At 36.3% G+C, this 17291-nt stretch overlaps 1 protein-coding gene across 1 annotated transcript in view; it reads left to right on the forward strand.

Annotated features, from left to right (window-relative positions):
- The window catches only part of LOC140746256 (rabankyrin-5), a 56337-nt gene that overhangs the window by 37118 nt on the left and 1928 nt on the right, over positions 1-17291 (forward strand). The window contains exons 6-20 of the mRNA XM_073078329.1: positions 7275-7501; positions 7650-7793; positions 7873-8242; positions 8565-8749; positions 10030-10217; positions 10716-10869; positions 11524-11686; positions 12356-12432; positions 13033-13201; positions 13393-13629; positions 13939-14156; positions 15382-15581; positions 16159-16271; positions 16582-16704; positions 17136-17260. Coding sequence (XP_072934430.1) covers positions 7275-7501; positions 7650-7793; positions 7873-8242; positions 8565-8749; positions 10030-10217; positions 10716-10869; positions 11524-11686; positions 12356-12432; positions 13033-13201; positions 13393-13629; positions 13939-14156; positions 15382-15581; positions 16159-16271; positions 16582-16704; positions 17136-17260 — 2693 coding nt within the window. The remainder of the gene's footprint in view (positions 1-7274; positions 7502-7649; positions 7794-7872; positions 8243-8564; positions 8750-10029; positions 10218-10715; positions 10870-11523; positions 11687-12355; positions 12433-13032; positions 13202-13392; positions 13630-13938; positions 14157-15381; positions 15582-16158; positions 16272-16581; positions 16705-17135; positions 17261-17291) is intronic.

Here is a 17291-nt window from a genome sequence, read left to right on the forward strand (position 1 = left end):
ACTACTTACGTGTTCGCGTCTTAATTTTATTTACCTTACACTGATGTCGCTACATTCCACATATGACGGGTTTACGTCTAAATACGAGCGTGGTGGGATTGCAAAATTGAAACCGGTCTACAAACTCGACCTTAGCGTTTGTCTCGCTCGACCAGAAAGTAGGTTTATTTTCGTAATAGTTGTAGGCACTTATTAAAGTAGTTTAATCTACGATACTATCTTGCAGCTTGTATGTTTCGTGATCAACTGGAATACATTATATTTTACTTTTTTGTTATATGATCTTATATCTGGGAAATTCCTGTTTATTTATATTCTTCCGTGTAATTTTACAAAAAAGGTCACATTTAATAACACAGTTCGTGAATAAAAGGGCTTTCCCGACACTTGGGAAAATTTACTGAAATAGATTTGGGTTTTTCCGTAGGGAAAACCAGGTACAGAAATAGATAAGCACGTTATTTAATTTGTGACTTTATCAAGCTATTGTCTTATATGTGGAATAGGTATTTATAGCTATAAAATTTAATTTTAGATATGCGATCTTAAAGTATTAAGATATATATTTGATGACTATATTTTGCTATTTGTCTAACAAGCTCACTATCGTTATAACACTCTTTTAAGAATACGATTAAATAACTGATTTTATATAAGCTTATTTAAATTGTAACTTCTATTCTAACTTCTTTTCTAATATTCTAAATGGATACTATATAAAATCACACCATCGGTTAAAACAAAGTTTTTAGCCACGATGCAAAAAGACTATCAATTACTGGTTCTGGTTTTTCTCAAGTGCTTATTATTATTAATTTTCTTATTAGCCTGTAGTAACTTATCAATTGTTTTGGCTATAAAAATCTAACATTTTACGATGCCTTTATGTCGTGGGAGGCCTAAACAGACAATTGTCCCTAATCGACTATGTGAAGGCTCACTGCGATCCAACTATTTTGGAACATTCTTATCTTAGCTGATTCACTTTTACCATTTTGATCGGAACCGTATCATTTTCGTTTTAACAACACCCGCATTTGAATTACGTTTAACTGTTAATTTAGTTTTATTTTATACTATTTTTAAATTGTTAAATTCTTTTTAAATTAACACGTTTTTATTAACTTGGGTTGTATCTATCTGTGTGTGTATGTACGGAATCTTTGAACCCGATTTATATCCACTTTGAACGTTCAGTTTAATTCAAAATTTTGAAGAATTATCAAGAACCGATGACAATACACGATTTTAATATTCTTGTTCCATTGTCCTTATCAGCATCATCAGGATTAACGATTTTCGAGGTGGTATTCGAGCGCCTTAGAGAAAGTTCATCGCAAAGTTACTAGATTGTAACAATTAATACTTTTAAGTTTCAATAACTGTTATTTAATCACTTAGTTTACTTTACTGCTATAATAGTATTTACGTTATGAAGTAAATAATATGTATTATGGTTTCTCTTTATAAGTATCCATTTTAAAATCATAAAAAATAAAATATTTAATTTGCAACTTGTCCTCTCAATTACTCGTATAACCTGATTCTGTTCACCCGTTTTGCCATTGACTAGTTCTATCATAGATATTACTTTAAAAAAAACCGTAAATCATTTCCCTTTTATTACCTGTCATAAAATGAACCGCCGGGTAATTGAGTTCAAGAACACATATTTCCTTAACTAAAGCCGGTGCGTTCTCATAAAAAAATAATTCGTCCTTACTCGAGTATTTTTTTACTTTGCAGGAAATGTTTCATGTGTAAAGTGTCATCTGTATATGCGATCATAATATCATTCGTTACATCTAATGATGTTATCCGGCCAATAACTACGGCCGGTATTGGCCGTGACAATCAACCACTTGGCTCCCGACCTACGGGATCAGAGATATTTCAATAACGTTAAATCATCGACCTTACTGTTCTTATACACTATTTGTTACTTATAAGGTGTATGACAATGTAGGTACTCTAATTTAATTTTGTACAAAATTTATACGAGTATAATATAATAAAAATAACTTTTATATTAAACGCATGTTTGGTAAGGAAAAAATGGTAAGTACTAATAGAGATAAATCTAAAACGTTTTGCAAGTGGTATTAGTGGTAGCGTCCGGATCCGACATCAAGAATATCTTAATATTATATTGTGTGTTTATCGAAGCAGTATAAGTATTCTACAACTCAATTAATAATTTTGTTACAAGACATAGTAGGTAACAAAGTTAAATAATAATATGCTTGTATAAAACATTATATGTATAAGCATTTTATTATGTATTTTCTTCTAAACAAATTTATTGTAATATATTTCTGTATTATGTATTACTTTCATAATAACGGAATTAATTCTGGTTGTGTTCTGGTCTGAGGATATAATATTATGAGTAATTTCAATTGTCTGTAAAAGGCATTCCAACTTTATCGTGACTGACAGTATCACAGAATTATAACCTACTCGTATCTCATTAGGGTTTTACCGTTTTCTTATTTTATGCAAAAGAGTCACTCAATATCAAATGGACTGTGTTCTATTTCCAAATTTCTTTTAATATAATTTTACGAAATGAACGGTATATTAAATAGCGAATTACAATAAATTTAATTGGTATTTAATAGTCACAATATATATAAGTCATATTAGAATTAAACACTTAATAATCTCGTACATACTCCGGTGTATGATTGCTTGACTAATTGAATTTAATTTTGATATAATGAAATTTACCTTGCTGTAAGTTGATATACGATACTACTATTCCGTAGTATTTATTACGTCCGTGACATTTATTGTATTTTACAGTACTACTTACACAAACAATCACTATTGGTTGTATTACTCTGCAATACAATTAACTGATTAGAAGTGCTCTACAAATCAGTGTTAATTAATAGCTATAAGTGCACTTTAGATAGAAGTATTAAACCTATTGTTTAATAATTAAAAGAGTTATTTTAGTTAGTTAGTTGTTTAATATTAAATTAATTTATTAATGCTGTTATATTGTGTACAATCTTAAACATACATAATAATTATTGAACGTTACCAACATAAAACGTTAGCAACAATTATCAAGTTATCTGCATATTCAATTTAGATAACTGATTCGCAAGTTTAAATGTTATTCTATTGCACTTGAAGGGTTTAATGTTTTGTTTGCCTATAGTCTCTTTTAAGCTAGTAAAGTAAGGAACCCAGCTAAGTCGGCGTCGTTCATCCATAAAATTCGGCTACGTATAAGTTGAACACGAACTAAGGATCCCAAATTGAACGAATGAAAGATAAATATATTTTGGTAAATACAGCAAAAGTTTATATTGTAGTAAGTTATTATCAGTTCATTTAATTTGTAAATTATTACTTTAATATTATGATATTAACATCACGCATTTTGGAATATACATGATGGTGGAAGGATATGTATCAAACAATTTAGAGATTATTTTTACCTTTATTACTCGTAATTATCCTTCTTTATTTTGTTTGTACTAAATTATATTTATTTGAATATATCGTTTATTACTAATACTCTTGACTCATACTGTAACATGAATAGGTACTTAACTATTGGAAGCACAATTATAATGCATGACTAACGACGTTATTGTCATAAATGTGTGCGATGAATTTTTGTTGCACTTAACAACCGGTCTCCATTTTCATTTTAAGATAAGCTTGACTGTATGGCAAGTAATGAGCTGGCTTAAGGAAACTGGTGGTATCTCCATAGAATCTAAGCTTACATGACAAAAATAAACTACATAAAAACGCTAGTATCTCACTGCAAAACATATAAAAAATATTAAATGCAACTTTACCTACGTAATGTCTATGGACATTTGTAACCAACCCCAGATACAACTAATTAATAATTGAGCTGGGCGCTTATAACAGATGCATTGCTAACCCTGGAACTAGAACATAGCAGCGCTTAACACTGCTGTTATTAGGCAGAAATTAAATACTTATACCTACTCTACGATAACAATAAAATGCATTTATGAGTGTACACGGTAATCTTTATTGCATCAAGTGCTTGTAACTAACCGTTCTAACACTTTGATAGTGTAAAATAGAGATTTCATTTTATATAATCTTCTGTTGACACACTTACGTAAATAGGTGCAATGGAATGGTCTGCTTCCTTCTTTCTTAAGATTGGTTAAGAGTAACTGTATTTATTTTATTTATTATAAGAACGGTAACTCGGATATGTATGCGTGAGAAATGTTTATGTTTGAAATGATTTATTGTATAGGCAACATAAAACAGGCGGTTGTCCCATTAATATTAAATACAGCATCTCTTAAATAAATCAATCCATTTGTATTACGTAACCGTGAAAGTGTTCACTTTGTCATTCATCACATATGTTGTACATTGACAGGAGAGGCATGCGTCGTGAATGCCGAACAGTGTCAAAGGATGGCGCACTCCTATTTGGCCAACGTTTGCAGTGAATAGTGCATGTTGAATCAGAAGTTCAACTTGTAAACATATTAAGGATCGGGTGTAGGTAATCTTGTCTCTCTCTCTACAGTACATTACCTTGTCCAGGTCAACAGAACATTTTATCAGTAGATAAAAATTGAAATTATGTGTTCTGTAATAAAAAAGTATAGTACTAATAAAAGATAAGGAGGATACAAACAAAAAGCCTGGCTGTTTAAAAATAAATAGCCTTTGAACTCCCGCAATTTTAATTAATCGGACGACACCTCATATGTTAAAATCTGTTAAGCGGTTTGGGCTATAGGACATGCCAAAGTATGGGACATACATAGAAACAAACATACGTATATATCGTAAAACATTATCCACTGCAGTCGGGTAAAAGATTAACAAATTCAAACGTTTTTCTAAGCCTAAACATTGATTTCACTTGTTCTTCTCTTTCCACTAGTCAATTAATGCTGGATACACCCTTTTGTATGTACTTGGACTACTGATTTGTTGAATGGACCGCGTCTCCGGTCATCGTGCAACTAATTATTGCTGCACACACATCTGTAATGAATGACAAGTCGCTAGACTCTTCCGTTACCTCATTCGCATGATTGTTTCCGCGGTTACCCAATGCTTGGGCAAGCATAACGTGAGATATTTTCATAATTGCGCTATGTTACATACAATTTGAAATATTTTTTAAAAAAATATTAATTATACGTTAGCTTGTTAGTGTTGCAGCCTGTTACTGTTTGACCCAGTTTTGATTGCGAATGTGCTTTTAAAGTGCACGTGGTTCTGTCCTAGTTTGACCCGGACAAAACTGAAACGTATAGCAGTTAGCTGTAATACTACGTTATGTTAGTGCTAATGCAGTCCACCTGGTATTAAGCTTTCACTGTCGACCATGAACTTCTTTGACCACTTCACTTCAGATCTACAAGATCATTAGATAAAATATACATAATGGCTTTGAAATGTATTGGAGTATAATAGTCTTCATTTCTTAATTTATTGACTACTAAGGTGGTAGACCCCTTCGTGTATCGACTCCGGCAAAACCACCGCCACTCCTATTTCTGACTCTTAACAGCAGTGTTAAGGGATGAGGAGGAGGGTGTGGTAAGGGAGTCATACTTTTCCGAGGCGTTCCAGCTTAGTCCTCAAAAGTAGCGGCGCACCTGAGGCCGACCGCAGGTAGGAATACTATCTATGGTTGATCCCAGATGTCCATGGGCAGCAGTAGCCACTTATCATCAAATGGACTGCATGCTCGTCTGCTACTCCAATATTATAAAAAAGTACTAAATAAATTAAACAGTACAAAATTAATTGGTGGTACGCCATAAGATACAAAGTTTGTTAATACAGTAGTAAATGTTTTACGATATTAAACTGGCTACGTATATTTCCATTAAAGAATAAAATATGCGGTAGTGAACACGTTTGTAAAATAAAACAATAAAAAATTGACATTTACAGTAGGATTTTTTAACTTCCTGCATTAAAAATATGTCTCAAAGTTTAAGTTTATAACGGGAACGGATCTTATGAGCCGATGTCCTTGAGCATTATACAAAAATTTCTCAAAATAACACCGTATTTGATGACTATTTTGAAGACTAGCACATTTTGACTACATGTTTAATACAAATATTTACATAAAATTTAATAACCAATATTATGTACCTATAGTACAGTGGACAAATAAATAATACAGATATACCTTAAAAGGATAATTAAATTGCAGTCGTAAAGTAACCTCCTTGCGAATGTAGGTAATTGCGCAATTAATATTGTACCTAGGGATGCAAGTATTCGACAATATCGTTATTTTTATCGATACTGAATCGATTGTCGATTTCGATATCGAAAATTCAATATTTAATTGTTTATTGTGATATGACTAGGCCGATGAAAAAGGTCCATCAACTTGAATATTTTTTTAATTGTCGATATATCTTGGATGCTTTAGTCCTTTGATATAAATATCGATAATTATATAGAAAATTTCATCAACTTGCATCTCTAACAGTAGGTACTCAGTTTTTGAAAAGAAACTAAAATCGAAATACTCGTTCATTGATTAAATAGGATAGTAGGATAGTAAAGTTTGTTTTAACAACTTATTAATTTAGTACGAGTATTATATATTAAGTTGGACTTGTGGAAATATTGATGTAAACAGTAAGCAACTAACTTATTCCTTTTACTAAACTACCTAATTCCTCTCTTACTAAACCTCTAAACATTAAATATGATCTTTATTCTTTTAAATTTCTTTTACTAATTAATATCTTCGTAATATCGAATAAGTTCTAAACTGGCAAATCTTTTATAAAGAGATATACCTACTTATACTCGGTCTAATATAATTATTAGACAGTTGTAATTTTTGGACCAAAATAACATTTTACAATACTATATTACTTAGGTTTAAGAAATCGTTTTGTACAAACCAATGATTTCGTTTTTGTGACGCCATCAAACATAATCCGATAGAAGCTGGAATACAATATTACGTAAAATCAGCTGTACAATGTTTACCATTGTAAGCATACATTTATTTGTGCTAACGTATACTGTATCAGCGGGAAATATTACATAACCTTGTACATGTTATCATTGAATTATATACCTACCTATAATTTACGATGATCTTACCAACATATTTTGTAATATATCATTCTCATAATGTAGCTTTCCATCCGTCTGTATTATAATCGTGCCTGCCCTATAAAATAGGTCTAATATACACGTTTGGATATGAAAGTAAAAGAACTATAATAAAAATATTAATGAGCAAATTATTTTCGTTGTTACAGTTAACAGACATAGTAAACGCAATGTCCTTGCGGGGCGAGCTTCCTCTGGAGCTCGCCCTACGAGGGAGGAGCGCGTCAATCGCCACCACGCTGCTCCAGCACTGTGCGGACGCGGACGCCAGGGGTCCTCGGGGAAGGACCCTGCTGCACAGAGCAGTCGACTCCAGAGACGCATTTTCAGCGAAATTCCTGGTTGAAAACGGAGCGGACCCTAGTCTTACAACGAAGTAAGTGTAGAGATTTACAGTCATTGAAATAAATGTTTGGGTATGCTTATGTGAAAACTTAATATTATTCTGAAAACACATAGTAAGTTTATCGCTTAAATTGATATTAAATTCAATACTTTTATAAATATTATAAAACACTTTTTAGGGAAGAAGGAGACACCGTTCTTCATCTTATAGCAGCACTTACAGCAAGTTCTTGTGACCCAGAAACAATGGACCAGATGGTAGAAATTGCGGAAATTGTTGTTCAAAAGAGTGCAGATATCAACCGTCAAAATAGAAAAGGATTGTGAGTGAATTTATTAAAATTGAGATACGCTGAACATCTTATTTAATGCATTACTAATTCCATGTTTATTTTTTGTCAGCACACCTCTCCATCAAGCAGTTATAGCTAGAAACCAAAGGATATTCGATCTCTTGCTCAAGCAGCCCACTTTAGACACCAACTTACGAACAATATCAGACGAACACCCGCCTCTGTATTATGCCCTGGTTGATGATAGGCGGGCCTCAATATCTTCCAGTGAAACGTTAGTAATGAACGGGTCCAATCCTTTTGACACACCAGTCACGAACAAGAACGCATTTACTGAAGACCCAGTTGAAGGTAAAACGGAAAATATCGTGGAAAGAGGTTTTGCAGCGAAGCTTCTAGAGAAAGGCTGTCAACCGAACCCTCTGTATTCGGGCACTGGAGACAGTCTTTTACATATTTTGGCACAAGGGTGGTTTGAGGTACACCTTTTATCTTTATTTTATTATTGGAACGTTTTCTTAACTTAGACAAATAGTCAATTATTTTTGTTACAAGGTTTACTATAAATCTTCTAATCAATGTAGCGAGTATCTAAGCAATTGAATAACGATATAATTATATTTCATAATATGACTCAATACAACTTAACAAAATATAAAACTTGAAGGTTCGCTATTCAATGTCGAATGTCGACCCGCCTACCTACTTGGCACCAATTCAAGTGACCCTGTGCTCTCTAAATCTAGCGATGCTTTTCTATTTGATACCTAAACATAATATATTACATACATATGTCGTCAGGACTCAGCAGTATTCCTCGCGTCCCACTTGAACGGCGACCTGAACCACAGTAACGAGGCCGGAGTAACAGCGCTACACGCCGCCTGCGCAAATGGCTTGACGCGACTCACCGCTGCGCTGTTAGAGCACGGCGCCAGACCCAACATGCAAACGTCGTATGGGGAGCAGGAAGATACCGTGTATAGGTAAGAGGTAGCTTAAAGTACCTGGAGTAACTTACTCCATTCAAGCAGCGACTTAAACCACAGCAATGAAGCTGGGGTAAAAGCGGTACACGCCGCCTGTACTAACGGCTTAACGCGGCTCACCGCTGCGCTGTTAGAGCACGGCGCGAGACCGAACATGTAAACGTCTTATGGCGAGCACGCAGATATAAGTAACAGGTAGCGTAAAGTACCTGGAGGAGCTGAAGGCAACTCACACCGCTGAAGTAGGGTGTAGCTTGTTTAAGAAAATAGTATTCTTGAAAATGTTCACTATTGACGCACTGTTACAATAGTAGCAAATGGCAACCCTTCCAAATTCATTTGGACATAGCCGCCCCTGGACATTTGTAACCAAATCCACATAGATTAAAATGCCTTGTGAACTATCTCAGTAACTATAAACTAGATACTGAGTAAAGACCATGAATTCAGAAGAGCTAACCTACAAAATGGTCAAATGGGTGTGACATTAGGGCCGCCAATTAAATCTGAGTGTCCATAATTATTTCTACTGTTTTAAAATATATTTCAGTAGTCATTTGAATTTTGAGAATATTTTTGTATGCCGCTCCTGATGATAACAACAAATAAATAAATTGAACATTATGTTAAGTTTAGGTGAATATAACTGATATTCGCCCTAAACTTAATGACTGTTGCGCAATGTTACCTACATTGCGCAACACACAGCAACAACAGTTAAGTCTAAATTTATAAGGTTTCCCTTTCACCCTATACGTATCTCGCAGCGAAAGAAGACATAAAATTTACCATTAACCCAGTAGGAAACATCTTGTGGTTTGAGGTGAAAGATCACATTCTCATAGGAATTAATTACAATTCACGCTGTGACTTACGCCGTTTTTAATATTTACCCTATCAGATTTTTGTCTAAGATCGAAATTTGCCAATTTCTAGTAGGCTCAAATTTTTCGATTTTGTTTTCCTTCTTGTGGCTTTTTTGGCCGCTGCGTATAGTTTCGCACTTCACTCACCTCTGAGAACATTTTTTTTAAACTCTCGGGCGGGTATGATCTTCACGATGCTTCGTTTATATTTTTAAAGCGAATGATAATTTGTAATACCCAAATAAAGTCGCAAAATGAAAGTGTTATTTTTTGTGTAATTAATGCAATATTGTCCCATTATTTTAACAAAAATGAATAATTTTATTCGAATTATTTATTTATTTACTAGTATTGTATCTAATATTACGTGATTTAAGTACAATAAACAAACACGCTTGTTTATGTACACAGGCAAACCCCGCTCCACCTGGCCGTGCTGAACAATCACGAGGGTGCCGTGCTGGCCATCATAGAACATAAGAAGCTGACGGAGAAGGGAGATCTGCCGGCCGCCGACCGCACCAATGTCAGCTTGGTGCCTAATTTGAACCTCAAGAACTCTGAGGGAGATACGCCTGTCAGCCTTGCGCTCACGGAAGGTATTTTAGACTTTTTATATACTTGGTCACATTGCGTAGTCTCGGGGATTAAATGTGGGTGTTTCGTAAGGATATAAGTTAGGTGAGATTTGGTGAGCCTTGAAGTTAGGGAACATATTTATTTGATTTCGTGCGGGATCGGATCACGAATTGGGGATTGAAGATGAATGTTTTGCAAACCTGTAACGTAAGTTAGATTATACGAATATTGATGAAATATCAAGTGGGGTTATGTAGTAAAAGAGTAAAGTTAAAAAAATATATATTTTCGAGGAACTACATTTTGAAGATTATTTCAAGAGAGCAGGTGAAAAGCGTCTGTGTGACGATGTGACAAGTGTATCCCAAGTCCAGGCATATTAACTCTTTCCGAGGATAAACCATTTTTTTCGATTGTAGTACTCAAAATGAGAGTTCAATACAATAATAAATCTTCTGTGTATTACATTATTTATGTCCACTGTCCATATATTACATTTATTTATGTCCACATACAAGGTCACAAGAACCTAGTGGCGCCGCTGATAGAGGGCGGTGCGGACCCGAACATTCGCAACGGGAAGGGCTTCACGCTGCTGCACCAGTCCATAGTCGACGAGGATTCCAGGACCGCCATATATCTGCTCGACCATGGCGCTGATATGAATGCACTGTGAGTTGGGTTTTGTATAACTTAATACCACCAAGTTGACCCAATTTTGACGTGATATCAACCCTTTTATACAACATTATATCAATCTCTCTATAGTATATAATTAAAGTTTTTCTAGTGTTACTTTACAGTACTTGCGTCTGACTTTACACTCGTGCGTGCGCATACTGCGCTCGTTGCGTGTTTGAGTCGTATATGACTCTTTAACATTGTATAGTGCCCCAAACTGCTAGTCCGTTCGATGTTGTTGCGCGCAGGTGTAGTCAGAGAGCCAATGCTGTCGAACACAACTACAAGCATATACTCCGTAGCAACAGTAAGGGTACACTAACGCAGCGATGTTACCGTGGGCAGCGGACGGGTGCCGAAGGGGTCCCGCGTTGTCTTCGTCCCGCCTAATATCTACCATTTGTTACTGCCACGCGACTCGTTTCTATATTCAGTACCCTTCAATTCAATTCAAATTCCAATCAGCGACCCTAGCGAATCGTGTCAGAACTAGAAAATCGTATAGGCCAATACGTAAACAAATACCAAAACAGTCATATTTGTCGAAACGCAAAAACTCCTGGTAAGGGTACAGAGCCGACCAGAGCAGTTTGACGTAGAATATAACACAATGTTTGTAAAACGTTCTCCGTTCCCGTGTCGCAGGACGGACGCGGGCGAGACGCCGCTGCAGCTGGCGATCCACTGCCGGCTGGGGCTGGTGGTGGAGGCGCTGTGTGTGCGCGGCGTCGACATGAGCCGCCTCGACGCCAACGGCGTGCCGCCGCTCTGGGCCGCGCTCGACTCCGGACAGGAGGAGGTGGCCAGTGTGAGTTATTATTTTTTTTTTGTTGACGAGGGGGAAACCTTGAACAGGTACCCAGTGCGGTGGGAGCGACACTATATTATGTGTAATCCCACACTGACCATCTGCAACTCGGGAAGCCCCCTTTTAATCGCCTCTTGCAACAGGCAGGGGATACCGTAGCCCTATTCTGGTCCCGGAACTACAGGGACAAGTGTGAGTTTTAACTACTATATCATCAACACGTTTTTCCTTCTGCTGGTCACGCGTCTTATCTTATAATGAAGACCCAGACTCCGGTCAAGAAGAACCTCTTCTAGCTAGTGAAAGTTTTATATAATAAACTCATTTCTTCTACTGCTGGATCAAGCATATTCTTTTATTATAAATAGCCAGGTCATACCACTCTGGCCAAGTGCAGATTTTTGATAATAACTATTTTTTTACAAGAACTCATGCTCAAACGGGCATGTTTTCTATTGTTTTCGTTCAAGTGATAATTAGTTTATCATATGCACAAAACGTAAAAGATAAGTGCATTCCTGGGATTTGAATCTCGGGCCGTGAATTCACTCCAATCTTTCAAATTTAATTCAATCAATATAACTCTTATACTACTGTAATGTTTTGTAAGAATATTAAAAGTTTTATAGTTACTTGTTTATTATTCTAAATTTCGTAAATTACTTACAGATTTTAGTCCGAAACGGAGCGGATGCTGATTGCTGGGGTCCCGGTCCAGATGGATGTTTGCAAACTTTACTTCACAAGTAAGATATAATTATAAAATATATGTTGCTAGTTTTATCCATGCAGATACTCGTATGTCTCATTTATTATACTTTAATTATCGATAATATCTGAAACTAAGTAAGTACTAACTTTTAATCGTATGCATAGAGGCAATTACGATTTAAAATTAAAATCATGGGTAATGAAGGGTTAAAGACTAATAATTTGAATAAGAATTTGCCTTTGTATGCTTGATCAAAGATGTAAATTAGATTGTTTAAAACAAGTCCGTCTATATAATGAGCTGAATAATATATTTATAGATGTAGATTTACATTAGTTTTTTTTTATTCATTTATTTATGTGTTATTATTTAACTGATGTAATACCGGAAATGTTTGTCTATGAATATAATATATTAAAAAGTAGGAATCAGCAACGATATACTGCTGTTATAAGGTAAAAATAAGATTCTCCCTCTCATATTGTTTCCATTTCATACCCACAGTAGTAAAAGAAAAAACTGTGTCACTATCAAACGTGCTCTTGTATGCCTATACAATGAAATACATTTCATTAAATGTATTCTACCCTTTGTGTCATTATTCATTTATCCGATTGCATATCTAACTTACCAGGGCAATAGACGAGAACAAGGAGTCGCTGGCCACGTTCCTGATCCGGTCGGGCTGCGACGTGGAGTCTGCGCGGCGAGCTGGCGCAGGCGGGGCGGGCGGGGACGCCGCCGCCGACTGCCAGGCGCCGCTGCACCTCTGCTGCACCTGGGGCCTCACCGAGGTCATACAGGTGCGTACCGGCGCTATGGGGCACGGACACGGAGCGCGGGAGTATTGTGTAACGTGGAGTCAACGCAATCGTCAATTCTAAGTAGGTTCAGAATTTGTGCAAATATAATATTGTATAATGTATATTTTAGCATCATCCCATAAATATTCCTGACCCTTTGAAACCTTTAAAACAAATTGTTTTAATTTCAGACCCTTTTAGAACACGGCGCGAACATAAACTCAAAAGATGCTGAAGGAAAAACGCCCCTACACATAGCGATAGAGAACCAACACGCAGCGATCATATCCCTCTTGCTCTCACAACCGGGCATAGATCTATCGGCGAGGGACAATAAGGGCGTGTCGCCGTTTGCAGCCGCCCTGTACGCTCGGAATAATAAGGCGGCTCAAGCTATTCTGGAGAAAAATCCTTCGGCCGCTGAACAGGTAAAGGAATGATACTAATAGTAAGAAAAAATTACAAAAATAAAAAGAGAATGCATATAAAAAAGAATCTATATAAAACTCTTAATAACGATGAATGAAATATTTCAAAATATCTTCGTCACTTCAATTTTTCAATATTTATTATTATTCAATATAATACAATATTTCAGTTACATGTAGTAGCATACTGACTTGAAAAAATTTCTTGAGCCGATTTTAAATTAATTCTGATATTTAGAATATTACCGTAATGTATTGTCTTTTTTTTGTTTTCATTCAAAACCTATATATAAATGTTTACATACGCAGGTAGACAAGAAAGGTCGCAACTTCCTCCACGTGGCGATCCAGAAGTGCGACATGGAGAGCGTGATGTTCCTGCTGTCGGTGGAGGTGGACGTGAACTCGCGCGTGCAGGACGCGACGCTGGCGCCGCCCCTGCACCTGGCGGCCGCGGCCGGCAACGAGGTGCTGCTGCGCACGCTGCTGCTGGCCGGCGCTAGGCCCAACGATAGAGATGCGCACAAGTATGGCAGTATTTAGTGTTCTCCATTCACGTTGAACATGAAAAATTAAAAGTAGGATTGTGTAATAATGAAAGAGGTGAATATGATACAAAAAAAAAAACGTAAAAATGAGATTATGTTTCCTACGCGTCTACGCATCACCGTATCGCATGAAGTTTTTCTAATCATTTAAGTTTGAAATAAACTTTTGTTACAACCTTACTTATTTCTGAAATTAACATAATAAAAAAACACAGTCCCACACTAGAATCGCCTTTGTTTTTGGTGCTATGGACACGTACAAAGATAAATAATATATCGCGTGCTTAAAGGTAAAAGGGCCTATAGCTAAGGGTTAATAGGGATTTATGCTGAAAGGGCACATAATTTTTTTTTTTTTGCCATTCGGTTTGAAATTATCTGAAACGTAATTTTTTTTTACGTTTCAGATAATTTCAAACCGAATGGCAAAAAAAATTTTTTTTATGTGCCCTTTCAGCATAAATCCCTATTAACCCTTAGCTATAGGCCCTTTTACCTTTAAGCACGCGATATATAAATATATAAATACCTACAGACAGAAGAGATATCTAAATTATTCATTCAAATACCTGTCTTACTGGGAATCTGATCACTGCGCGTTAGGCCGGTATGGTGATGGCCCCACTATGCGAGTGGTCATATCATAGTAGACTGTATTATAGAAGGTGATATCAAAATTTGTCATAATGCCTATTATTTATTTAATTAATTAAAACAGTATTTTATTTACCATTTACAATAAATATTAATAATAATTAAACTATTTAATTAAACTACATAATAATTAATGATAAAATAAACACCATTATAATAACAAAATTTACTTCAAAGTAAAACTAAAATGTATACTAATCTTCAATTAAAAAATAAAAGAAATAAAATTTATTGACTCGGTCATACATCACATATTCATTTCACATTTCATTTCACAATGTAGCAGACTAGGTAATTATGCAGTTTGGCTACTTTTCCGAAAATCAATGCAATAATATTTTTTTTAGCATGGGTGGCTTCAATTAGTTTTATATTGTCTTATATGTTCCAACCTAACCTAACCAATTCAATAGGAAATGTTAGCCTCCCCCGACGGAATATCCTCAATGGTGACTAATTGAAGCTAAAAAAAATATTGCATTGATTTTCAGAAAAGTAGCCAAACTGTATAATTACCGCAGACTATATTGTGCGTTTTGTGTGTGCGCAGACGCACGGCGCTGCACGTGGCGGCGGCGGCGGGGCAGGCGGCGCTGGTGGCGGCGCTGGCGGGCGGCGGCGCGGACGGCGGCGCGCTGGACGCGGCGGGCGACGCGCCGCTGCACGCCGCCGCGCGCGAGGGACACGCCGCCGCCGCGCGCGCGCTGCTCGCAGACGCCTGTCCGGACCCCGCTGTAACTAACCTTAAAGGTAACACACGTACTTCTATTTCTATCTATTAGGAATACCTCTATCTATTGGCGCTTGAGAGTGCCAAGTCAATGACTTACCATACTATGCAGTTAAGTACAGTATAGAAATACAGTACAGAATATAGAAATCGTCGCATCGCGATAGCAAATTGTAGATATTAGCGAGACGAAAACAGCGCGGGACCCTCCCGGCACCCGTCCGCTGCCCGCTCTCGCCCGCGTGTACATAGCTGCGTTAGTGTGTCCTTAGTGTTGCTACGGAGTATATGCTTGTAGTTGTGTTCGACCCCATTGGCTCTCTGACTACACCCGCGCGCAACAACTTCAGAGCGGACTAGAAGTTTGGCGCAGACTATACCTCTATCTATTAAGAAGACTTTTAATCATTGCAGTGACGATATAATTAAGTTGAAAAATATATAATTCAGTTTCTATGAATATAGATCCAAAATTTGTTTATTTTATTTAAAAAAAAATAGAACATTCACCGTAATTATAAAATTGAATTGCTAACTTCAACATTCAAATTGTATTTTTTATATAAAACAATGTATATGTTATCGTTATGTTTTTAGGACGGAATGTGCTTCACGAACTGTGTTGGTGTAAAAAAGATAATGCTGCGACAATCTGTGAAGTATTATTTGAATTTGTACCGGACTTTCCTATAAACAGGACAGATTTACAGGTAACACATTATATCTTCATTGAATTACCTAAATGTTAAAGCTTTTATTTGATGGTCTGATTGTGTTATTTAGTCTAGTATCAAGTATTTAAAATGAATGAGTAGGATGACTAATATATATATTTTTATAATACATCTGGTGATCACCGTTATAGTTACTTTCTATATGTGAACTGTCAAAAGTTATCTTTTTTCTATGAGATTTTTAATCATTTCTCGATTTTAGTAGTAAATCAAAACATTATGAGTTACAATACGTACCAGTAATCGTAAGTCTATAAGTGTAAGGCTATAATATGTGTGGTCACAGGGCAACACGGCGCTGCTGCTGGCCTACATGAACGGGCAGGGCGCGCTGTGCCGCGCGCTCGTGCGGCGCGGCGCCTGCCTCGCGCAGGAGAACAAGGACGGCGTCTCCATCTTCAACTACCAGGTATATAGGGCTGACCACTTGAAGTGCGATATAGTGAATAGTGACAACGATGTATTGATATAATAACAGATGAACAATTATTATCCTAAATTAAGGGGAAAATATGCTAGAAAAGTTCGTTTTCATGTTGCTTAACAATACATGGATTACTTGGAGCAGTCTTGATCCAATAACAAACAATTTAAACAATATAATTTAAATCTTAGTGTCATCAGCATTCAGGTTGTTTTATCAAATTCTTTTAGTTTTGTATTAATTATTGTTTTAGTATTAGCGTGATAACAAACATATACTCGTAGCTTTATGCAATAAACGGAATATAATAATTTATGTACGTAATGAGTCGCCATTAGTAGTTTTGTTTTAATGTAATCTATGGCAAATTAGCTATTAGGTTTATGCAAAAAAGTATACAGCAAATTGATTGTCAGGTGGCGACGAAGCAGCTGCTGCATCGGCTGCTGGACGCGCTGCCGGCCGAGGCGCCGTGGGCCGAGAGCGATCTCTGTCAGGAGTGCGGCACCAAGTTCACGCTCACCATGAGGAAGCACCACTGGTAAACGTTTAATATTATACTTCTGTATGCG

The sequence above is a fragment of the Epargyreus clarus genome, unplaced genomic scaffold (genome assembly GCF_041222505.1).
Source record: "Epargyreus clarus isolate Ecla_fem2 unplaced genomic scaffold, WU_Ecla_fem_2.2 ptg000012l, whole genome shotgun sequence".
Classification (NCBI taxonomy): domain Eukaryota; kingdom Metazoa; phylum Arthropoda; class Insecta; order Lepidoptera; family Hesperiidae; genus Epargyreus; species Epargyreus clarus.